We start from the raw sequence: 26,291 nt of genomic DNA on the forward strand, positions 1-26,291 counted from the left end.
TGGTTTTCCATTTTACCGCTTGAATGCCACCATCCGCGCCAATGTTAACGTTAATATCGCCTAATCTATGTTTTAAATTATGGCTATGTGTCTAATCTGCCCATCGCATTATCAAAGACTATTTTCCAGACAGTGCTGTGAAGGCAGATTGTTTTTTTATCGCGTCGTTGCCGTTTCAGAGCAGTTAGAAAAGCACCCGTTTTGATATAAAAAACAGCTCATTCTGGAGCATTCTATGAAAATCGTCTTTTAGTGGAATATTCCACAACGTTGATATTCGTCGGCCTTTTTATGAATCGTTTTCAAATAAACGCTAGATGATCAATATTATACGTGCACGCACGCACATTACGGCCGCGCGCGGATAATCGCCTCGTTGATTTCCTCTCGGAGTTTTACATTGAAACCGAAAGAAGACATTTCACAAAACAGCTTATAACTTCATCAAACTTACTCTGATTATCCTACCACTGATAACATAGAGTCCTTACCTGACATCAGATGGTATCCAACTGGTATATTCCAATTCCTGATCACCATTCGAAAAAGTCGATACGTGTATGGATCCAACGCGACACAGTGGATCTCCATGATCCGCGGGGATCTGAGGCTCCAGAATGAACTCTAGTAACCCCGGCTGGATCAGTGAACTGGAAAATGTGGAGTACCGGATTTTTTTCCCCATTCATTTTCATTGAGTCCATTCCAAAATCACTTATGTCATCTGGGAGACGACAGGGGGCGCTTTTTTCCACAGTGATCACCGGCGCAGCTCGGCAATACTCGGGTAGGCTCGGGTGATGCAATAATTTTTCAGATCGCAAAAAAAAATAATAATAATAATTCCGAGAAATCTCGTGAGTGGCTAGCAACCACCTATAAAAAAAACACGAGAAATCTTGTGAGTGGCACTGAAAGAGTTAACCCTTTTTTATTTTTAACAATTATTGTACAATGCAAGATGGGAACATATGTACCGGTAATCAAATTAACATTAGATTAAAGGAAGCCACATTAAATCTGACAAATCTTCATTGGAAATGCAATTGTTGTGCCTTCAAAGCATCAAATTGATTTCATATTGGCATATAATTAATGGTGAATATATATTTCCAACTCCTCATACTGTACTGTACTCTATTTTTAACTAAACTAAGTTGTATGAACTGTCTGAAGTTGCCCCCCCCCCCTTTAACTGGGGGACATTGATCAATTAGAAACTGAAAGAAATATTTATAACAGTAATAGTATACATTTACTGTATACAAGTCAAGTATTCCTTTAGTAATCCCCTTGGGCTATTGTTACTATTATTATTATTATTGTTAATGTTATTGTATTGTGATGTCTTGTTCTATGTATGAAAAATGGAAAATAAAAACATTTATTAATCTCCTTGGGGACTTGTTTGCCCATTTTATTTTATTTGTGTAGATGATTACAAGCCAAAGAACACCCTTTTTGTTAAGAGTGTAGAACAGCAGACCTTTGCACACACCTCAAATTCCCGCTTCTGCGAAATCAGGGGTGTTCTTTTTATGCAGCCTGTAGACTAATATGTAGGCTGCCCATAAGACGTTGTTCTCCGACAATAAAGTTGAATCTAATCTAATATTTTGTATTCAGATGTTCTGAAAACAAAAATCAGCAGATGATTTAGCTTAGGTTTAAGCATGATATGAACTTCGGAAACTAATCTTTAAAAATTGTCACATGATTCCTACAAATTCATATTGGCCCATGGTCAAGATTCTGTTTCTAAAGTCCATCATCTAATGGATTATTCATACATAAGAATGGTAATAGCCTAAATATGGAATTCATGGAATGTTTTGCATGAGGAGGAATGAGGAGCGGACACCGCCCGGTTCCAATCATTTACATTTACATTTAGTCATTTAGCTGACGCTTTTATCCAAAGCGACTTACAAGTTCTGTACGACAAGTCATTAGGAAGGGCACAACTATCAGCTGAGTAACAATGTTCATCAAAGTGTTGCGTGCTACAGTGTAGGTTAGTTTATTAGGACAAGTGCATGACAGTAAGGTTGGTTAGGGTTAGATAAAAAATATATATATAATGTATTTCAGATAATGGTTGAAGAAGTTTTAATTTGGAGTTAGGGTCATACTGCATTTGAGCACTGGCAGCACAAGAGGCAGTAGGGACGCATATGAAACCATCCTCCCATGATGCCTTATCAAAGAGCATACAGGAATTTAATTAAAACTAAGACCTTGAACGTGCAATACTCCTCTGGTTAGGAGTGAGACACCGGCAGATCCTACACTTCCTTTCACACACCCACACAAACATGTGCACAAACACACAGGTACTGATACACAGTCGTTCGTTTAACCGCATCTGATCGTTAAACTGACATGACCGTCATGTCCAATGTAAATAAATCATATTCCTGGAATTGGCGTCAATGAAGGCTACTCTTAGTGCAGTCAATGGAGCTCAAACCTGAATAATAATATTAATATCTGTAATATTATATCATTATCCGTGCTTTCACAAATTCATATTCGGATGCAGGCTCATTCCCTAGTACACACACACATACACACCGGTTTCAGGTTGCCACTGAGGACAGCATAGATGGCTCTCTCATATCTATTCATCTGCTCCTGAAACACACACACACACACAACTGTCTCATAATTACATAATAACCCGTTAGTTTGATAACATAATATGTCTGACACTGATAATAACATAATAGTCTGATAATACCACAATAATCTGTCTGATAACATAATAGTCTGATAATACCACAATAATCTGTCTGATAATAACATAATAGTCTGATAATACCACAATAATCTGTCTGATAATAACATAATAGTCTGATAATACCACAATAATCTGTCTGATAATAACATAATAATCTGTCTGATAATAACGTAATAATCTGTCTCATAATAACATTATAATAATATAATAATCAGTGTTACATCTGACCCCAGGTCAGTTACTGTCTAATCAAAACATAATAATCACTGAAGTGTTAAATCTGACCCCAGGTCAGTTACCTCCTCAGCCATCCTCCAGCAGCAGGTCCTCCAGATCGCTCGGTGAGGATTCCCTTCTACTGGCTGAAGCTCAGTACAACCTGCTGTAAACACACATTATATATTTATATTGAGGTCAGTAGTTCATATTTAAGTCAGTAGTTCATATTATTAACCTCTTAAGCGCTAGCCATATTTTCAGAAACTTGCCTAAAAGTACATACCCAAGTAAATGGAAGATTGCTCTGCATGTTCTCGGTATCTAGGGACATCTATGGACCTCAGGGAATGTATTCCCAGTGTCCGAAATATTGCGTCCGTTACTAGGCTTGAGTAAATTGTAATCAACCAAAGGAGAATATCAATTATTATTATATTAATAAATGTTTCATCTTTGACGGTGAATAACACCATGCTAAGATTGACCAGGCGTGAAGGATTCATTCAACACTTTTCTTGAGATTAAGTGTACAAAAAATCTAAACAAATGAATAAAGGGCAGATGATTTACAGGTTTTTTTTGTAGATACAGTACTGAATTTTGCCATCCGGACACATGCAATAAATTGCCTTAAGTTATTATGGCCATCTATGGATCGGGCCAAATCTCCTCTTTCCAATGGCAGAGTTCAATCTGGATCTAGTACCACTAGGCACCTGTAATAGGGCAGCAAAGGCCGTGAATGAAATATACTGTAAGTACAGTTACATTTTTGTAGACGTTCACAGAAAGGTAAAGAAACAAAATAGGTTCCATTTTGTGGCAATAACGTTCAGGTTTGTTCGACCCGTGAGACATAATCACGAAAATAATGTAAACAATTTATTTCAGAGCTGGGTAGTGTAGTTTTATGAAATTCAAACGCCCTGGGTCTCCTCTTTTTTTTTTTTTTAAGCTTAATTTTTTAGCGTTTATCGCTTTTCTGGTCAAGCATGACCGACAGTTGTAGGGTGAAACGGGAGAGAGAGCAGGGGAAGACATTCGGCAAATGACGGCGAGTCCGGGAATCGAACTTGGAGTCAACCAGATCCGTGATGCAGCGCGGTATTCCGCGACGCAGCGCGGTACAATCCGGTACATGGTGTGCTACTGGAGCACCCCGAGGTCAGTAGTTTTACCTGCGTTTGTATTAGAGTCTGTAGTTTTACCTGTGTTTGTATTGAGGTCAGTAGTTTTACCTGTATTTATATTGGAGTCAGTAGTTTCACCTGTGTTTATATTCAGGTCAGTAGTTTTACCGGTGTTTGTATTGAGGTCAGTAGTTTTACCTGTGTTTGTATTGAGGTCAATAGTTTTACCTGTGTTTGTATTGAGGTCAGTAGTTTTACCTGTGTTTGTATTGAGGTCAGTAGTTTTACCTGTGTTTGTATTGAGGTCAGTAGTTTTACCTGTGTTTATATTGGAGTCAGTAGTTTCACCTGTGTTTATATTCAGGTCAATAGTTTTACCTGTGTTTGTATTGGAGTCAGTAGTTTCACCTGTGTTTATATTCAGGTCAGTAGTTTTACCTGTGTTTATATTGAGGTCAGTAGCTTTACCTGTGTTTGTATTGAGGTCAGTAGTTTTACCTGCGTTTGTATTTGAGTCAGTAGTTTTACCTGTGTTTGTATTGAGGTCAGTAGTTTTACCCGTGTTTATATTGAGGTCAGTAGTTTTACCTGTGTTTGTATTGAGGTCAGTAGTTTTACCTGTGTTTGTATTGAGGTCAGTAGTTTTACCCGTGTTTATATTCAGGTCAGTAGTTTTACCTGTGTTTGTATTGAGGTCAGTAGTTTTACCTGTGTTTGTATTGGAGTCAGTAGTTTCACCTGTGTTTATATTCAGGTCAGTAGTTTTACCTGTGTTTATATTGAGGTCTGTAGTTTTACCTGTGTTTGTATTGAGGTCAGTAGTTTTACCCGTGTTTATATTGAGGTCAGTAGTTTTACCTGTGTTTGTATTGAGGTCAGTAGTTTTACCTGTGTTTGTATTGAGGTCAGTAGTTTTACCTGCGTTTGTATTGAGGTCAGTAGTTTTACCCGTGTTTATATTGAGGTCAGTAGTTTTACCCGTGTTTATATTGAGGTCAGTAGTTTTACCTGTGTTTATATTGAGGTCAGTAGCTTTACCTGTGTTTGTATTGAGGTCAGTAGTTTTACCTGCGTTTGTATTTGAGTCAGTAGTTTTACCTGTGTTTGTATTGAGGTCAGTAGTTTTACCTGTATTTATATTGGAGTCAGTAGTTTCACCTGTGTTTATATTCAGGTCAGTAGTTTTACCGGTGTTTGTATTGAGGTCAGTAGTTTTACCTGTGTTTGTATTGAGGTCAATAGTTTTACCTGTGTTTGTATTGAGGTCAGTAGTTTTACCTGTGTTTGTATTGAGGTCAGTAGTTTTACCTGTGTTTGTATTGAGGTCAGTAGTTTTACCTGTGTTTATATTGGAGTCAGTAGTTTCACCTGTGTTTATATTCAGGTCAATAGTTTTACCTGTGTTTGTATTGGAGTCAGTAGTTTCACCTGTGTTTATATTCAGGTCAGTAGTTTTACCTGTGTTTATATTGAGGTCAGTAGCTTTACCTGTGTTTGTATTGAGGTCAGTAGTTTTACCTGCGTTTGTATTTGAGTCAGTAGTTTTACCTGTGTTTGTATTGAGGTCAGTAGTTTTACCCGTGTTTATATTGAGGTCAGTAGTTTTACCTGTGTTTGTATTGAGGTCAGTAGTTTTACCTGTGTTTGTATTGAGGTCAGTAGTTTTACCCGTGTTTATATTCAGGTCAGTAGTTTTACCTGTGTTTGTATTGAGGTCAGTAGTTTTACCTGTGTTTGTATTGGAGTCAGTAGTTTCACCTGTGTTTATATTCAGGTCAGTAGTTTTACCTGTGTTTATATTGAGGTCTGTAGTTTTACCTGTGTTTGTATTGAGGTCAGTAGTTTTACCCGTGTTTATATTGAGGTCAGTAGTTTTACCTGTGTTTGTATTGAGGTCAGTAGTTTTACCTGTGTTTGTATTGAGGTCAGTAGTTTTACCTGCGTTTGTATTGAGGTCAGTAGTTTTACCCGTGTTTATATTGAGGTCAGTAGTTTTACCCGTGTTTATATTGAGGTCAGTAGTTTTACCTGTGTTTATATTGAGGTCAGTAGCTTTACCTGTGTTTGTATTGAGGTCAGTAGTTTTACCTGCGTTTGTATTTGAGTCAGTAGTTTTACCTGTGTTTGTATTGAGGTCAGTAGTTTTACCTGTGTTTATATTGAGGTCAGTAGTTTTACCTGTGTTTGTATTGAGGTCAGTAGTTTTACCTGTGTTTATATTGGGGTCATGATAGAGTTTCCAGCCTTCCAGTGTAGCAGCTCTCCAGGCCTGACCACAGCGCTTACATAACCTCTGGGCCTGAAGGGATGAATAGACACAAGTCTTTAACACAACCTGAAGGGATGAACAGACACTTTAACACAACCTGCATGGATAGGAGGGATAGAAGGATAGTGATGCCAACAACGTTAAATACAAGCGAGCGTGAACAGAAGAAGTATTTAAAAGTGAATTACAAACACAAAATTGTAAAATAATACATGAAGAATATTATATTGACAATGCAATATTTTATATTCAAATCACTGTATGGCCAATAAAACGATACATCAGAAAACTATACAGATCCATGGATCACAAAGGAGCTACAAAATGATGCAAAAAGATACTCTATAGATAATTGATGGTGTAACAGGCAGGCAGAAAAGTGGCAATTATTTTTACTTGAACTTGAGGACTGCATACTTTTTTTTGCAAATCTTAGCTTTATACTTTATACTGATAGCACATGCATGAGCCTGGTCTCTTTTGAAAGATAACATTCTGAAGTTACTAATGCAAAAAGGAGAATCACTTTTAGTGCTAATGAAATAGAGTAACAGAGGTTTGAACTCGAGTTCAACTTGAACTTGTGTCCTCACATTTTTCTTTAATGGTTGCAAGATTCTATATTCCATTATTCCAGCATAGAGGTATGAGCTGGAAAACACGGTTCCATAGCCTGAAGTCCTATGTAGTACAGGTCCAAATTTTATACAGAACCGTTCAGAAATTAGTCTTTGAGAGAGGTTTTAGTAAACCCACGCCAAAAAAGAAAGCGTTCCAAAATCCATTTCTTCCATCCACCGCCGTGCGCTCTGAAGTCTGAGTCACTTCTCATGTTCGCTAGTCAACTTTCACCTAGTTCCTATATTCGCACCCCCCCAAGTGGGGTATCGTTGGAAGCAGACACTTTTCGCCATCAGCTGTGATTGGTCAGTTCTGGAGAGCGTATACAGTGCGGCGGTCATCATGATGCGCGGCCTGTAAAAAGACCCTCGCCTGACATATCGTCATGTAACTCGAGAACTGAGGCACGGAATTGGTCGAGTGAGGTGGCTTTCGAACTGCGGCAAATAGATGTTTCGAACAGTACATTATATGTTTGGCGAAAAATGCAGCCCCGAGCCGGTAGACGTTGGCAAAGTGCCGTGACTTGCGCGCAAGTGCTCGTGGGGACGTATACGTCTCGGTGAGCGCTAAGAGGTTAAACAGCACCCATAATGCCCAGAATCAATCAATCTCTCACTCTAATGATTTTAAGTAGCCAAACGTTACACTATAATACTACAATAATAATAATATTATATAGATATAATAACTGGAGTTTGTTATTATACTAGCAGAATGATATTTGATTCCACATATTTATGAGTTTCCTGTAAAAACAGGAAGGTAGGGAGGGACTTGTTGTGGATATTGATTGGAGTTTACAGTAGCCAACAGAGCTCAATGTGCATTACGGTCGACCCATTAGGGCAGGGGTGTCAAACTCATTTTCACAGAGGGCCACATCAGCATTATGGTTGCCCTCAAAGGGCCAAAGACCGTATAAATGTTAATGTAATGTAAAATAAATGTAGCTACACATTTACATATTGTTAAACATGGTGTTTCTGTATTTATTACTTATTCAAGTTATACATATTGGATATTAATTTGCATAAATGTAAAAATATATGTTAGCTTATGTTATTTTAACAAATAATTTTAGTTTATCAGAACCCCATATTACTCCACCAATCAATGATCAAACCATTCAAGTAAATAACAAAGAAGAATATCATCAAATACAAGCTATGACATTAAGTTTGTTCAAAACCTTTTTGTCACAGTCAAGAGGGGCAGAACTAACAACTGTGAGCTGCAAAGAACACGTGGGACAGATGTAGCAGATGTTACAAAAACAAATGGCTGCACACAACCTTGCAGAGGCCATACATCCAACTAATGGAAGATAGTTTAATTAACTTTAATTAACAGATTGCAGAATGGGTACAGTACAGTACAGCTCAATACACACAATTGTTAAGGGGATGCAGACCAGAGAAAGACTTTCGACTTGTTTACATCAGGGTCCCCCATTTTCAATTCGTAATGAAATTGCTATTATGTGTCTGTAACTGTACTCGAAAATAACAAAATAAGGGTTGTCTCAGTTCACAACTATATTGGTCAAATTTTGGGTGTGATTTGTTTGCGTCCCTACAGCTTCTTATTCAATTGAGCGAGATGCTCGGTTATGTCACACAGCCAGTTTGCATCTGACAGTTCAGACAATATTTCTTCAACCCTTTGTTACCTATTCCGCCTGGATCTTTTTTGTATTTTGGGCTGTAAAATTGTCAAAGAATGTCTGAGGAGTAAGTGCTTTTGGCTTTTTTCCTTTGTTACCTCAGATGTTCAACATACATGTATGTGTAAGAATGTGTAATAACTAAGGCTGTCAAAGTTAAAGCTTTATTAACGCATTAACCCACAATTATTTTAACACTGCTATTTTTTAACCCAATATTAATGTAAAAAAAAAAAAAAAAAAACGTTTTTTTTTTTTTTTTTTTTGAGCTCTTGGGGGGCCACATCAAATGACGTGGCGGGCCGGATTTGGCCCGCGGGCCGTGAGTTTGACACCTATGCATTAGGGCATTACGGTCGACCCATTAGCTAGCAAGGTAATGTTGACATTTATTTATTTTAGTTAAAGAGGCTATGCGCTAGCTTAAATTACATTGGGACTCGTTCACGAAGCGATATAAGAACAGATTTAGTCTTATATTGAACTAGCATTTTTTTTTTATTATTTTGTTCTTACCTGGGATTCAGCAATGTTTTCTTATATTTGCTTTTCTCTTAGGCAAGACTAAATTCTAAGAGTGGTCGAGAACCCAGATACGAAAAAAAAGCCTACCATTGGTCAATTGCCCTCAAATACAACTTTAAAAACCCAGAACTTTTCAATAATAATAATAATAATAATTATTATTATTATAATTGATTGCGTGCGATCTGCTTCTGAAATGGATTATATATTGCTGTTAGAACAGTTAGATGCTCTGGCCGTCTCGGTGAGCGCTAAGAGGTTAAACAGCATCCATAATGGCCAGAATCAATCAATCTCTCACTCTAATTATTTTAAGTAGCCAAACGTCTCTCTCTCTCGCGCTCTCTCTCCTACCTCTTCTATCATGCCAGCTCTGATGAGAATGAAGATATTTTTCAGCAGTCTGGCATCGTCCTCTCTATCCAGGTTTGCTAGGGGGCGCTGTTGTCTCAGAGGAGCATCTGGGTCCTGGAGGACACACACACACACACACACACACACAGGAGGTCAAACTGTCAGCTCTGGTGTGAGATCAGACGTTAAAAGGTCAACCATATCAGATGAACAGAGCTACAGTCCAGTGTGTGTGTGTGTGTGTGTGTGTGTGTGTGTGTGTGTGTGTGTGTGTGTGTGTGTGTGTGTGTGTGAGAGAGTGTGTACCAGTTCAGTAACTAGAGGAACAGTGTATCCAGAGGTTGAGGTTCTCCTCGTCTTCAGAGCATGAAGAGTGTTCTCCCTAGAGAGAGAGAGATAGAGAGTCACTTTAACAGCAGGGTTTTAGGACAGCAGTTAACCTGTTCCACCCGACAGGAGCGGATCCGGTCCCAAAACGGCATCTGATCATAAATCAATATTTTTCAGAGTGTTGCAAAAGAAAATTGCGATTTTAAAATCAAACGTATTAACATCACTAACATGTCATAAAAGCATGGAGAATGTATATTATCATCAATACGTTAGTTTAGCAATAGGTTAAAAGTGCCATTAGATAGTTTTACCTTCTCGATTTGCTGAAGTCTATTCCAAGACGGCGACCATTTAAAAAAATTTGAACCATGGGAATTGTAGTTTTTTTGCGGCCATTTTGTCGAGGGCATGCATAGCTGTGGATCAGCGTTGGAATTATTTCGAACTACACTTCCTGGCAAGCTCTATGGGGGTTAAAAGTTCAGCGTTCTGAATGAATTAGGTCAATAACTGTTATTATTCGGGATAATAAGCCACAAAAGGTAACGTTTTTGACAAATATTGAAACGCAGTTAGTTTCTCCTCCCTATTGTTAGCATGTAGCAACAATTAGATCTGAAATTAGTTTCAAAATGGTTGCACTGTGGTGGAAAAAAAATACAGTAAATTACAGTAGATATCATTATCTGTTCTTATGCACGCCTGGTGATACTAAATCCAAATTGAACTCAGGCATTTGAAAGATAATATATGTATATATATATAAATGTGCAAATTGGCTATAATAAGGTAATTTATAAGCATCATATTCTATATTCTATAATAATATTTCAAATTGCATTGGTCCGGATGGGAGAATTCAGTACTGTATCTACAGAACCTTCGGTTTAATAATCTTCCCTTTATTAATTTCCTTAGATTATTATTATTATTTTTTATTTTTATTTTTTACACACAATCTCAAGAGGGTACTGAACGAGATCAGTGGCAGTTTTTTAAGTTTGGTCATTATTATCATGGTGTTATTCACTGTCAAAGATGCAAAGAAAAATCATAATTCATATTCTCCTTTGTTTCATCACAATTTAAGCAAGCTTAGTAATAGACACAATATTTCTGACACTGTGAATACATTCCCTACGGTCCATAGATGTCCCTAGATACCAAGAATATGCAAATAGACCTTGTAGAAGTGGAGCAATATTCCATTTACCTAGGTATATATTTTAGGCGAGAATATTCCACGGGTGAAACAGGTTAAGGGCCTGTGTTCACATTGGGTCTTTATCTGATATGAAGCTCTGACATGGTGCTAGAAGCTCTAACGTGATGCTAGAAGCTCTGACATGGTGCTGAAAGCTCTGATGACGAGTTCAGAAGTTTTCAACTTAAGAAGCGTTGGTATCGGTTGCACAGAAAAGGCAGAGCGTTCCAAGAAAGGATGTTGGGCACAGAGCTTCGTCTCTAGGCAGACGCATGCAGTGGAGTATCTTACTACCACTCTCCAAATATCCACCAATGCTGTTCGATTAAGATTGCATCGGAGTATGGTGCCAATCGTTTTAGCATTTTCCATTCACATACATGAAACGGTTAGCATTTGCTTAAACGTTTTGCTATAAACTACCAAATGGACCCTACTGGTTAGAAGCTTGACTAATCTACTAACTAGATCACCCAAATCTTGTTTTAATTTAACTATAGCACCCGGAGTAAGAAGCCATGTGTTCTAGCATTTTCCATTCACTTACATGAAACGGTTAGCATTAGATCTGCTGTACGACGCTGTACTATACTATACTACACCAGAGGCAGAGTGGTTTTTATGTTTGGTTCACAGAATTCTTTGCGGAATGTTCTTAATAATGTACATAAGACCCTAAAAGACAAAGTTAGAAGGATATTGTGTGTTTCTAGTCGCTTTACAGCTGGCTGAGTAGACTACACTCTCAGACAGACAGGCAGGCAGACAGACAGAGAGACAGACAGACAGGCAGACAGACAGGCAGAGAGACAGACAGAGAGACAGACAGAGAGACAGACAGAGAGACAGACGGGCAGACAGACACAGACAGACAGACAGACAGGCAGACAGGCAGACAGACAGACAGGCAGAGAGACAGACAGAGAGACAGACAGAGAGACAGACAGGCAGACAGACAGGCAGACAGACAGTCTCACCAGTAGACGTGTTTGGCGTAGTACTCGATGTTATCAGAGAAGTCTCCAACCTGGTCCTTGGCAATGCTCTCCAGCCAATCAACAACAAGCTGAAAAACAGACAGGGGTTGGTCCTGGTTGTCGTGGTAACCACCTCTGGTTGTCATGGTAACTAGCTCCTGCACCGATCTGTGACCATCCGCTTGGTCCAAACGGACATTACCATGAAAACCAGACTAGACAAGCCAGACCAGGCATTGACATTCACACACTGTGTCAGTCAGTCAGTCAGTCATGGACAGTCTCTATGGTAGACCAGCCCTCTGAAACTTGACTGTCCTGTTATGCTTGTCTTGACCTTGTTTCTTAATATCCTCCGAGACAATGCACACATATTCACATTCAGTTGATTCTAACTTTTGTGTGTGTGTGTGTGTGTGTGTGTGTGTGTGTGTGTGTGTGTGTGTGTGTGTGTGTGTGTGTGTGTGTGTGTGTGTGTGTGTGTGTGTGTGTGTGTGTGTGTGTGTGTGTGTGTGTGTGTGTGTGTAATGTATGTATGCGTTACCTGGCTCTGTCGTAGGACGGCATCCCGCTGGAAAAGTTGGTCCACTACAGCCTTCTCACTCTCACTGGGTACCTGCACAGTTACAGTATAGCAGATATAAGAGCCAATGGTAGAGTGGTCTGGATAGAGACTTTGTGGTCTGGATAGATATATTGTGGTCAGGATATATATATTTGCCATTTTTGTATTAATAGTCCATGTACTGTCTTGTTCTCTATTGTTATTATTATTATTATTTTTTAACATGCTTAGTGTGCACATTGTAAGAGCCAGTGGAGAAACATTCCACTGCTCACCATACTGGTATGATGTTGCATGTGACAAATAAAACCTTGAACTTGGGACGTGGACTTGAACATCAATCATGTAAATTTAACCATGCCATCCAATAAATCAGTGATCAGTTGCACTATTTAACCCTTTCACTGCCGCGCTACCAAACCGGTTAACCCTTTCACTGCGGTGACACACATAAGGTTAACCCTTTCACTGCCACACGACAGAAGGTTAACCCTTTACTATCACACAAACGACGGCGACCGTGATAGTGATAGTAAAGGGTTCACCTTCTGTCGTGCGGCAGGGAAAGGTAGTGATGTGACGTTTGAAGCGAGGCATCGATGCTTGTGTCGAGTAATCCAGGCATATTTAAGTGGAGCGTGTATCGAGGCGTGTATCGGCGACGTATGTGATGGCGTCCGAAGCCTCGCTCCGCGGCCACCGATTCAGGAAATGGCTTCGGGGTTGGTGCGCAATTTAACACAATGGACATTTCCTATCCCTTCACATTTGTCGACATAGGAATTCATTACGAGTTTCTTTGCATTGGAGAATCCCCTGGAGTAGTGGGAAAGACAAATAAATGTGTATCCTAATAATCCTAACGTATATATGTAACAGATGCAGGGGAGGAAATTAGGCCACTTTACTGGCCAAATGCTAGTATTTTTTACGTTTGGCTGGTAAAAAAAATCAGATACCCGCCAGTTGGCTGGTAAGCCAAAAAGTTAGTTTCCTCCCCTGCTGGCGAGTATACAAAAAAATAAAACATTCTGCAATCACTGCACTGGCAAACGGTGCGCGTCTTCTGAGTGTTCGCTTTAGTTGACAGTGCCACGAGAGCACTGCACAAGACCACCCGCGGACATATAATGTTTAATAAACGTTTGCGCAGTACTGGCCAACCCGCGGACATATAATAATAAAAGTCCCGCGGTACTAGGCTAGCCATCAGGAGCACTCGCAAACAGATAACGTTAAACACAGCAGAAGATGGAAAACAGACAGACTGACCAACGGGGAACTGCATCCAACCCTAGTACAACCCTCGAGTATAAGTTACTAAGGACACATTTAAATCACAGAGGTGTAATGTTAGTCTACTGGAACTGTATACAGTGGTTAGCTTCTAGTTAGAGTTTTAGCTATAGCTGCTTGCTAGCTAACGTTAGCCCTGTGTGCTCAAAGCAGCCAGCTAGGTGTATCTGTTATGACTATAATGTTTCCAAAAAAGCACCGGACTACGACGTAAGGTTAGACATTTTATTTCATGCTCAAAAGCCCCTGGCTTGCACATCGCAGTCACGAAAGGGGCTAGCTCAACCAGTGCACTGTGCACAACAGCACACCAACCCAACTAACGTTACCACAACACTTGACGGTACTTCACAGCACTGTCGTAAGACCACCGTGCTGTCTTAAAGGCACAGTGTGCCTACCCAGATGCATACACAACATTGACGCGGCTTGACATACAAAGAAGTAATTATCACAATTAGCGATTTTTTTTGTCTGGTAAAAAATCTGTTTGGCTGGTAAAAAAAATCAGATACTCGCCAGTTGGCTGGTAAGCCAAAAAGTTAGTTTCCTCCCCTGAACAGATGGTAGCGCGAGGCACTGTCACTGTCAGTCACGATGGACTTCAAGCGGTGTGAAGTGACTGGCGAGTAGCGGTACTGCGAGTTAAACTTAAAAAGACACTAGACACGATTTAGGTGTGAATTCACCGCTTGGTGTAGCGGTCTGTGCTGTCGCCCGTGTCACGGCAGAGCTGGGTTCTAAACTCCCTCGGGGCATCGAAGTTAAACACAACGCAAAAAGGTGACCATATCAGCTCCGTTACATATAAACTTGCTGTAATGTCTAACTTGCTGTGCCTAATATGATCACATCTGTATGATCCAAATGCAGGACGGCATGTCGATTTTGAGTTGCTTTTTCTAAATAAAAATTAATGAAGCAAGCACTTTCTCCTCTGTCCCTGCTATCATGCTGTTAGAAAAACAGACACAATATTATTTGTTTATTGGCATCATCATCACATCAACACATCAAAGCTTCACACATGGTATAATTATAATCACTCTGCCTGTTCTACATTTATTGTCCACTTGATGGCACAGTAGAGCAAATGAACCACCATGAAGCTTCAACACATGTGTGGAACTATTGGATGGAAAGCCTCAATGCTTCATGAAGCTTCATCTCGCCATCACTAGAAAGGGTTAAAAAGGGCCGTGTCTGCACCCTAGGCATATACACACAATATGGCACATCTACCGCTGCTCCACAGAGCGATGAGCTGCCAGCACCTGTCCTAATGGAGCCGTGCAACACAGAGGAGCCAGACCAGACGCTCAAACCCCTTGTGTGTGTGCGTCTCTCTCTCTCTCTATCTCTCTCTCATACTCACAGCTGTGTCCATCATTATGTCATCTTCCAGCGCAGACTGGACACGATCCCTGGAAACAGACACAAGTTTTACTAACAGACAAACTGAGACAGGTTGAGAGAGAGGGAGAGGGATGTATGTATAGATAGATAGATAGATAGATAGATAGATAGATAGATAGATAGATAGATAGATAGATAGATAGATAGATAGATAGATAGATAGATAGATAGATAGATAGATAGATAGATAGATAGATAGATAGATAGATAGATAGATAGATAGATACCTATACAGAGAGGTAATCAGTCTCCAGGTTATAGTCTCTTGCTGTAGAAGCCACTTGGCTCCTGCTGTTTTACTGTTCTGACCTGCTCTGAGGACCAGACACTGGAGAGTCTCCACCTACACACACACACACACACACACACACACACACACACACACACACACATTATCTATCTATGCATATATCTATATATATGTCTATCTCTATATATATGTCTATCCATATTTCTAGATACTGTATCTCTATCTATCTATACCTGCATATGTTACTGTACAGATACAGATATAGTATCCGTAGATACAATATCTATACCTGTACATATCACTTACCTACTCTTACTAGTTACGCTGCTGGCTATTATGACTTACTACCATAGTGTCTTTATACATGCATCACTGTACATAATAATACTACAACTCTGTACATACATCTGATCTGTTGTACTGTACTTGTGCTGTATAATGACAATACATTTTAATCTAATCTATCCATCTACTGTACCTCTATATGTCTATCTCTCCATCTACTGAATGTTTGATCCTAAACACACCTTGTCCTGGCAGAGGGCCTGGTATTCTTCCAGCAGGTCAAACACCACCGAAGAAGAATGTTTCAAGAAGGAACCAAGGAACTCTGGGAAAAGACTTGCTGCCGCTGAAGAGGGGAGAAGAAGATGTTAAGTCAGATTTATTTGAGAAGAAGAGAAGAGAGAGGAAAGAGAAGAAAGGGAGAGATGAGAAGGAGAGGAGAGGAGGAGAGGAGACAGGAGCCTAGAGGAGAGGAGAGAAGAGAGGGGGAGAGTAGAAGAGAAGAAAAGAATAGAGTAGAGTAGAGTAGAGTGAGTAGAGTAGAGTGAGTGAGTAGAGTAGAGTAGAGTAGAGTAGAGTAGAGTAGAGTAGAGTAGAGCAGAGTAGAGTAGAGTGAGTAGAGTAGAGTAGAGTGAGTAGAGTAGAGTAGAGTAGAGTAGAGTAGAGTAGAGCAGAGTAGAGTAGAGTGAGTAGAGTAGAGTAGAGTAGAGTAGAGTAGAGTAGAGCAGAGTAGAGTAGAGTGAGTAGAGTGAGTAGAGTAGAGTGAGTAGAGTAGAGTAGAGTAGAGTAGAGTAGAGTAAGTAGAGTGAGTAGAGTGAGTAGAGTAGAGTGAGTAGAGTGAGTAGAGTAGAGTGAGTAGAGTAGAGTGAGTAGAGTAGAGTGAGTAGAGTAGAGTGAGTAGAGTAGAGTAGAGTGAGTAGAGTAGAGTGAGTAGAGTAGAGTGAGTAGAGTGAGTAGAGTGAGTAGAATAGAGTAGAGTAGAGTAGAGTATAGTAGAGTAGAGTAGAGTAGAGTAGAGTAGAGTGGAGGAGAGATTGGAGGATTTGATTCGTCTTAGGGCCCGGGTCCACCTATCTCATATTTATGGGCGCAAGCGTCTTTTTTCAATGTATCCCAATGGGGAGGGAGCGTATGCGGCTGCATGCGCCGCCTATAGGAAATGCGCTGCAGTCTGCTTCTTTTTTCAGCTTTTTTGTGCGGCCGCACACAGCGGTTAAAGTTGAAACTTTCTGAACTTCAGAGCGATGCGCTGAGCTCATTTTCAGACAACCAATCACAGCCATTCATATCTACCACTCTGTTTGTAACCTGACACCGGAGTTGCCTGCCTGTCTTGGCTGTCTGTCCCACAAGAGACGGGCCATTGAGATTCACAACAAAGCACAAATACACTAATAATAACTACACGAATACACTACTAAAAAGCTAATAAAAAGCAAAGGGCGAACTGTGGTGTCAGGCAATAACTATATATATAATTAATATACACGCATTAATATGCGTTGTGGACAGCGACTCCTACAGGTCGGTTGGTGCGCCTGCGCAGTAGAATCAAGAAGCGACGGGGGCGGGGCCCCTCCAAAGCCCAGACCCCCGCCGCTGAAAAATCGAGCCGCGCAGGTGAAAAGATGCGACGGCTGTTACCTCGAGTATCGGAGGGGACTCGTGCTATGTATGACTTAGTCCACATTGCAGCCGGCTTGTGGGAGGCAAGAAACAAACGTTCGAAGACAGGGGAGGGTTGAATTGGACGATATGAAAATTGGGATGGGAGAAAAATTGAAAATTGGAGAAAAAAGTGGATAAAAAAAAATGCTATATGTGCAAAACCGCGGCAGGAAAAAACGATAAAAAGATGGCTGTAGATTTCTTTCGGTCATCTACAAGATGCGCTTCATGCCAGCACTACCGGCGCACTGCCAGCGTTTTTGTGTGATAGGTGGACGCACGCCCTTACCGGCCTCTCCCGGGTCATCCTCCTTAAGGAGGGCGGAGCCAAGCTTGGTGATATCTTCAGTGAAGGCGCTGGTATCGGCCAATCCAGACAGAGGAGATGGATAAAGGCTGTTGGTCCAATCACTGTCATCCAAGTTCTACACACACAGACCACACAAAATTAACACACACACATATTTACTATCTGATGACCAATCTGAATGTCCCCTAATGTGTGTGTGTATGAGTGTTTGTCTCACTAGGCTACTGACTCCAGCATGGGGTGTATGTATGTATGTATATATATATATATGTATGTATGTATGTATGTGTGTGTGTGTGTATGTATGCATGTATGTATGTATGTATGTATGTATGTATGTATGTATGTATGTATGTATGTATGTATGTATGTATGTATGTATGTATGTATGTATGTATGTATGTATGTATGTATGTGTGTATGTATGTATGTGTGTATGTATGTGTGTGTATGTATGTGTGTATGTATGCATGTGTGTATGTATGCATGTGTGTATGTATGCATGTGTGTATGTATGTATGTATATGTATGTATATGTATATGTATATATATGTATGTATGTATGTATGTATGTATGTATGTATGTATGTATGTATGTATGTATGTATGTATGTATGTATGTGTGTGCATGCGTGTCTCACCATGCTACTGACTCCAGCATGGGATGTATGTATGTATGCATGTATGCATGTATGCGTGTGCGTGTGCATGCATGTCTCACCATGCTACCGACTCCACCACGGGGGGTGTGTGTGAAACGAGGAGTTCTTCCTACTGTTCCCAGAATGGCCGAAACATCTGGGTGATACAACACACTCCTAGGAGTCACTGAGAGAGAGACATACAGGGAGAGAGAATGTATACTTGTCTTACAGGTCTAGAAGAAAGGTGTATAAGTGTCTGTGTTATTTGTGAGTGTGTACATTATGTGTGTGTCCTACCAGCCTGTCTGAACAGTGAGCCAGGTGTGTGTCTCAGCTGGGGGCGAGCCGGTGTTGCCATGGAGATAGCAGGGCTGTCGTTGCTAGGCGAAGGGTCTGAGTCTGAACACCATCACAGCTCAGGAGAATAATGAATAAAACATGTAATAGAACAATAATAATAATAATATATAGATATAATAATAACATACTGGAGTTTGTTATTATACTAGCAGAATGATATTTGATTCCACATATTTATGAGTTTCCTGTAAAAACAGGAAGGTAGGGAGGGACTTGTTGTGGATATTGATTGGAGTTTACAGTAGCCACTGCCAACAGAGCTGAATGTGCATTACGGTCGACCCATTAGCTAGCAAGGTAATGTTGACATTTATTTATTTTAGTTAAAGAGGCTATGCGCTAGCTTAATTACATTTGGGACTCATTCACGAAGCGATATAAGAACAGATTTAGTCTTATTTTGAACTAGCATTTTTTTTCTTATTTTGTTCTTACCTGGGATTCAGCAATGTTTTCTTATATTTGCTTTTCTCTTAGGCAAGACTAAATTCTAAGAGTGGTCGAGAGCACTCTTACCCAGATAAGAAACTCTTACCCAGATTTATATATATAAAAAAAGAAAAAAAAGAAAAAGAAATTGGTCAATTGCCCCCAAATACGACTTAAAAAACACAGAACTTTTCAATAATAATAATAAATTATTATTATTATTATTATTATTATTATTATTATTATTATTATAACTTATTGCGTGCGTTCTGCTTCTGAAATGGATTATATATTGCTGTTAGAACAGTTAGATGCTCTGGCCGCCAAGGCCGTACGCATATTTAGAGATAGCAGACTACAGAGAGTGGCCCGTTCAGCCGAACGCACAATTGGAGGGGGGCTTCCCACTCTCGAGAACATTTACAACAAGCGGCGCATGGGTAAGGCTAAGAGAATTATCAAAGACTCCAGCCACCCAAACAACTGCCTCTTTGAACTGCTGCGGTCAGGCAAGCGATACCGGAGTCTCATGGCAAGCACAGAAAGACTCAGAAGAAGCTTCTATCCCCAGGCCATCAGGTTGCTCAACGAACAATAACACTATGCAACTTTTTTGTCTGGCGTATAAGTGACAATCATCATTAGTTGCAGGCCTAATATGATATACTATATATAGAACATAGATATCATATATAGATACATAGATATATTGATATATAACTGGACTGCGGTCCATGTATGAAAAGTGATATATACATTAGTTAATATTTATTATTATTATATTGTAAAAACAATTATGCACCGAAATGTCTGTAAGTCTCGACGACATTGAAAATTAGGGTGACCTCAATTGTCCTTTCGAGAATAAATAAAGGTTTGAATGACAGTTGGATATCACAACAACAAGCCTTGCTTTTTCCCATGGCACAGACACAGGACTGACCCCGGGGGCTATGCATCACTCCATCTATCAGTGCCATCACCCACTCAGTCACTCAGTTACTCACAGACGATCTGGTAGGACAGTTTGTGACATTTTGCAAGAGTGGCTCAGGAGGTAGAGCAGTCCTCCTGGGCAGCGTGTCGAAGTGTCCTTGAGCAAGACACTTAAACCCTAACTGCTCCCGATGAGCAGGTTGGCACCTTGCTCTGGCTTGTCGTTTGCGTTTACCATACTAAGTATGAGGCTATGCTAAATTACAGGTAATCTCTGTGTTGTGCGTGGGCTGAACAAACAACATCCAGCCCTTTGCACAAGTAATATTTTGGGAGGGGGGGGGGGATTTTTCTGCATGGGAAAAAAAGGTTCCTCACATGCATTCCGTTAGTGGTTAAAGTAACGTTGTATTTGTTTGGTACACAGCGTGTACTGAACCAAAGATCCCATACTGAAACAGTTCGGTACGACTACGTGTACCGTCACACCCCTAGTGGATGGTCTCTATATAGAGCTTCTAGTAAGTGGGCGGCTCATCTTGCTGAGACAAACGCCTGATGCAGGTCACTGTGGTTTGATTATTTCCCATTCCGTAGTCTCTTCTTGTATTGGTTTGCCCTCCTGTGGACATAACACGCAATAACACAAGCTGAAAGATGGTCCAAATCTGACACGTAATTCAATATTTGAAATTCTAATGAATACGGATAACCAAACAACATTTTTGGCCAATGTTGACAGACCTACTGAGAGCTCAATCGGAGGTCACAGGGAGGTCACTAGTAGGGTAAGAAGGATACAGGTGAATCGCTTGAAGCTGCTCCTCATCGCCGCTCTGGTGTCCTCTACATCTCGGACTATTGGAGACAACAAATCATCCTGACTCCTAGAGAGAGCGAGAGAGAGACAAGAGTGTTCACGTGAGTCGTATCCTGGCCAATATCATCATAGCTCCTAATCTAGACAACTATGTTGTTATTGACAGTGTGACAGTGCCCACAGTTGTCTCTAAACAGCCATGTTTATAGAGTGGAGGACATGCTGCTAAACTGAGTCTCATCCTTGGTCTTTACCGGTTCCTTCCTTGCAGCAGAAAAGGCTCCAAGAAGTCGTAGAATCCATCCCAACCTACTCCCAAGCGCTTGCTGCCACTTTGCCTCTTCACAATAAAAGTTCTGGGAAGTGCACAGTTCTCAGATATAGTATACTGCAGCCCCTTTCGTGACTGTGATGCACAGAGTGCATCCACAGTCACTTGCTCCTCAATAGGAAACCAACGTATGTAATGACCATGAAGGACTGGTTCTGGCCGAACCGTTCGTTATACAAGTATCACAGAGAAATTTCAAAGGTACTCACAGTTGTACGAGGGTTTCGGACAAAAATACGGGATGGTTTGAAAGCTCGGCGTTGCTAATAAACATTTTAAATATTTTTTATAAACTGGTCAACACTGCATTATTTCCGGCGTTGGGTGCATGATGAGCGCAGGCGCACCATGCAGCCAACGCCGGAAATAATGCCGTTTTGAGCAGTGTTGACCAGTTTATAAAAAATATTTAAAATGTTTATTAGCAACGCAGAGCTTTCAAACCATCCCGTATTTTTGTCCGAAACCCTCGTACAACTGTGAGTACCTTTGAAATTTCTCTGTGATACTTGTATAACGAACGGTTCGGCCAGAACCAGTCCTTCATGGTCATTACATACGAAAGGGGCTGCCTACAGTATACTGAATTATATGCCTATAGCTAATTTCATACAGACATAAAACAAGTAATCATCTGTTGGAACCTGTAGTTAAATATCAGATGATGAATCAATGTAGGAGCTGCAATCAAAATAATAAATTTTATTTGTAATGCGCTTTACAGTTGCGGGGCAAATCTCAAAGCGCTACAGTTAAAAGAACTTAAAAACTAGCGAGAATAAAGGAAAGAAAGAATATAAAAATAGGGAAGACAAAAACATAGAATAACATAGAGAAACATATAATAAATAAAACTGATAAAAGAAATTGGTAAAAGAACATAAAATGTGTGGAGTAAAACATTTGATAAAAAGTCAGAAGGCTCTACTAGTAAAAAGGTGAGTTTTGAGGCCTTTCTTAAAAGCATCCACAGTCTGTGGTGCTCTCAGGTGGTCAGGGAGAGCATTCCACAGACTGGGAGCGGAAGAGCAAAAAGCCCGATCTCCCATAGTGCAGAGATTTGTCCTTGTGCGCTGGAGGAGGTTTGCCTGGCCAGAGCGGAGATGTCGGGAGGAGGAGTGAGGGGTGATGAGTTCTTTGAGGTATAGGGGGGTGTTTCCATGGAGGCATTTGTGGGTGAGCAGGGAGACTTTGAACTCAAGCCTGAGTGAGACAGGGAGCCAGTGAAGGGACTTGAGGATGGGAGTGATGTGGTGGTATTTCCGCACTCTCATCAGGATCCTAGCAGCGCTGTTTTGGATACATTGTAGCCAACATACATACTAGTTTTGTAATATCTGATGAACTGTGGCTTCCCTGAACTTTTATTGTGAAGAGGCAATGTGGCAGCAACAACCAGTTAGCTAAAAAAAATGTACTAAAATGTACTTTATCTAAATCCAATCAATATTAAACCTTGATATAATACAACAACCTAAATATATAGCTGTGGCTCTTACAGTATGATATGAAGCAAGTAGCCCCTTTCGTGACTGCTGATGCACGCCTTGCTTTGAATACAGCTTTATTAGCTTGCTGTATTTCAAAGCAAGGCGTGCATCAGCAGTCACGAAAGGGGCTATGAAGCAAGCATATATATATATATATATATTATATACACAGCAGAGAATGAGCAAGATTATAATTTCATCATATCTCATATTCAGGCTGGTCATAATGATCTCAGCTCAGCTGTTATAAACAGAATAGTGTTTATATGAACCAACTCAAGAGACGTAACATTATCCAGCATGGAGACGTTTAATATGACTAATAATAGTATTCTACATCTATGAGAGGACAGTTAGCCTGTTGGCTTTAGCATTAGTTGTTTAATATGACTAATAGTATTCTACATCTATGAGAGGACAGTTAGCCTGTTAGCTTTAGCATTAGTTGTTTAATATGACTAATGATATTATTCTACATCTATGAGAGGACAGTTAGCCTGTTATCTTTAGCATTGGTTGTTTAATATGACGAATGATATTATTCTACATCTATGAGAGGACAGTTAGCCTGTTAGCTTCAGCATTAGTGTAATATGACTAATAATATGATTCTACATCTATGATAGGACAGTTAGCCTGTTAGCTTCAGCATTAGCCTGGATTGGGACTGGTGACAGTTAGCCTGTTAGCTTCAGCATTAGCCTGGATTGGGACTGGTGGACAGTTAGCCTGTTAGCTTCAGCATTACAGGAGCCTTCATTAGACTGCTGGATAAACGTTAGCTAGCTAACCTACAGATGGTATGATATAAAATAAACACACAATCATTCTATGAACATACAACAACTAACAGCTTGTAAATAAATACATATATAATATTAAATGTGTTTCTTTACCAGTCCATGTTGTCTGTCCGTAAAGCGTTGTGGTAACGAGAGTTGATGTTGACAACTGTTCCCGCTGTCGAGGTCCACTAGTAGATCTCAGGTGTCTGTCCAAAAATTTGATTGAAAATTAGGTTTATAATTGTTTGAAATATCAATATAACTTAGTTACCAGATGCTCTAACAGATTAAATGTGTAATATATTTACAATACGGCAATACATGCCTAGGTCTTGTTGTCTGTTTGGTTCAGGTTGTAGTTTACTAGTTCGGTCTGTTGTTGATTACTTTGGGCTGCCGAGGATTTCTTCTTCTTTGACAAAAAGGGTTTGGTGACAAAACGTGTTGGTTCTTTACTTTCCCCGCCTGGCGGGTAGAGGAACTACAGGAGGCTCATTTTAAAACGACCTAACTAGTGACCACTTGTTACATTATTTTGTATCTTCTCATTTACGACTTCCCTGAATCTATGTCAACAAAAAAAAAATATATATATATTTAAAATTAAAATAAAGTCTAAAATCTAAATGTTTATTTCCAACACCTCTTTCTTCCCTTGTATTGAATATTGTTTTGGTGGCTACACACCAAGTTATACATGTATTGTTTCCTTCCATACCTGGCTGCCCCACCCACACCCAAGAGTAAAACACTTTTACAATCTGAACAGTACATTGGGTAGGCAGTGTTCCTGGCTCCAAGAAGTACAGCTTAATCAAAGCGAACTAATTTGCTTCTGTGCCCTCTGTGTCCCATTAATGACATCACCAAGGGCAATAATTCGGAACAGCTAGGCTTGTTAATCTAAACCGTCGCCAAACTACAAGGAGGATCTATGTCATTTTCATCCAGTGCCTAAATGGTCAAATGGTAAATGGACTGCATTTATATAACAGCTTTATCCAAAGTGCTTTACAACTTATGCCCATTCACACACTGACGGTGGAGGCAACCATACATCGGGAGCAGTTAGGGGTTAAGTGTCTTGCTCAAGGAAACTTCGACCGGCCTCTAAATTGAACCAGGAACCTTCAGATGACTGCTCTACCTCCTGAACTACTGTCGCCCCAGAAATAAAATTTCAGACCAGATCCTTAGAAAGACTAAACAAAACCCTTTTATATAACATAGCCATGGATGTCAGCCAGTGGTTCAAATCAAACTGTTCTAATAACATTATATAGATATTATATAGTATATAGTATGGTATACTATAGTATATTATATAGTACATCTAAACTTACTGTGGGACTACTGTAATGTCTTCTGAAAAACACATTGTACAGCTTTAGAACAAATAAATAAATAAATAAATAAATAAATAAATAAATAAATAAATAAATAAATAAATAAATAAATAAATAAATAAATAAATAAATAAATAAATAAATAAATAAATAAATAAATAAATAAATAAATAAATAAATAAATAAATAAATAAATAAATAAATAAATAAATAAATAAATAAATAATAGTAATATTTCTGTGTTGTGTGCTACTGTACTGAATGCATTGCTCATGGACTATTTCTCTGTCTCTCTTTGTGTGTGTGTGTGTGTGTGCGTGCGTGCGTGCGTGCGTGCGTGCGTGCGTGCGTGCGTGCGTGCGTGCGTGTGTGTGTGTGTGCGTGCGTGCGTGCGTGCGTGCGTGCGTGTGTGTGCGTGCGTGCGCGTGTGTGTGTGTGTGTGTGTGTGTGTGTGTGTGCGTGCGTGTCTCTTTCTCTTTCTCTCTCTCTCTGTCTCTGTTTTGGGGATGAGGCTGCTCTTCCATGACATGCTATATGACTCACGCACACACACACACACACACACACACACACACACACACACACACACACACACACACACACACACACACACACACACACACACACACACACACACACACACACACACACACACACACACACACAGAGTGAGTTGTTCTGGTCAGATACAAGGCATCTCTCTGTCTGGAGAAGGTCAGAGGGCAGAGACAGAGCGGGAGAGAGGGAGAGAGAGAGAGAATAGAGAAGAGAGGGGGATTTTCAGAATGACACATCAACACAATCTGCAGAGATGAGCAGCTAACAGCTAACAATGTTAAATTCTAACCAATACTAACAATGTTAAATACTAACCAATACTAACAATGTTAAATACCAATTAATACTAACAATGACCTTGACCTTAACTTGACCACTGTGTGTCTGTGTTTAGTGTCCAGGAGAGGGCCTCTGTGATGTACACAGTCTACACACCAAGGAACTTGAAGCTGCTGATCCCTTTAACCTCAGCCTCACCAATGTAGGTGGTGAGGTGTCTGTCCCGCTGGCGTCTAGTTTTTTACCAACCCATTTCCAGTTCCGTGTTCGCGTTCTGCAATCTGATTGGCCACTGACGTTTCTGGTCATGTGACATCTGCGCCAATCGTGTGACGCCTGTTTCTATCACCGGTTAAGCTTAGGCACTCTTTCGAAGTTGGTTAAGGTTAGAGTTTGTCTTAGAGAGGGGGGCGATAGAACGCCAGCCCTGATTCCAAACTCTAACCTTAACCAACGTCGAAAGAGTCGCCTAAGCTTAACCAGTG

The 26,291-nt window shown here is 40.1% G+C and overlaps 1 protein-coding gene across 3 annotated transcripts in view; it reads right to left on the reverse strand.

The window, feature by feature from the left end:
• Nucleotides 1-23,951, reverse strand: part of nup107 (nucleoporin 107) — a 49,304-nt gene extending 25,353 nt beyond the window's left edge. Inside the window, exons 1-16 of one of the 3 annotated variants that reach the window (XM_084330092.1) lie at nt 23,932-23,951; nt 23,735-23,829; nt 20,999-21,084; nt 18,770-18,871; nt 18,550-18,656; nt 17,808-17,943; nt 16,093-16,196; nt 15,543-15,658; nt 15,275-15,323; nt 12,583-12,654; nt 12,039-12,127; nt 9,831-9,906; nt 9,525-9,638; nt 6,298-6,388; nt 3,040-3,119; nt 2,575-2,634 (exon numbers count right to left, since the gene is read on the reverse strand). In XM_084330092.1, the coding sequence (XP_084186218.1) occupies nt 2,575-2,634; nt 3,040-3,119; nt 6,298-6,388; nt 9,525-9,638; nt 9,831-9,906; nt 12,039-12,127; nt 12,583-12,654; nt 15,275-15,323; nt 15,543-15,658; nt 16,093-16,196; nt 17,808-17,943; nt 18,550-18,656; nt 18,770-18,871; nt 20,999-21,084; nt 23,735-23,742 (1,290 nt within the window). In that variant the 5' untranslated portion in view covers nt 23,743-23,829; nt 23,932-23,951. Of the gene's footprint in view, nt 1-2,574; nt 2,635-3,039; nt 3,123-6,297; nt 6,389-9,524; nt 9,639-9,830; nt 9,907-12,038; nt 12,128-12,582; nt 12,655-15,274; nt 15,324-15,542; nt 15,659-16,092; nt 16,197-17,807; nt 17,944-18,549; nt 18,657-18,769; nt 18,872-20,998; nt 21,085-23,734; nt 23,837-23,931 lie in introns of those variants that run through there. The other 2 variants (XM_084330090.1, XM_084330091.1) reach the window with 2 other exon arrangements.
• Between the last annotated feature and the right edge of the window lie 2,340 nt (nt 23,952-26,291).

This window comes from Notolepis coatsorum (assembly GCF_963971535.1).
Source record: "Notolepis coatsorum genome assembly, chromosome: 15".
Classification (NCBI taxonomy): Eukaryota; Metazoa; Chordata; class Actinopteri; order Aulopiformes; family Paralepididae; genus Notolepis; species Notolepis coatsorum.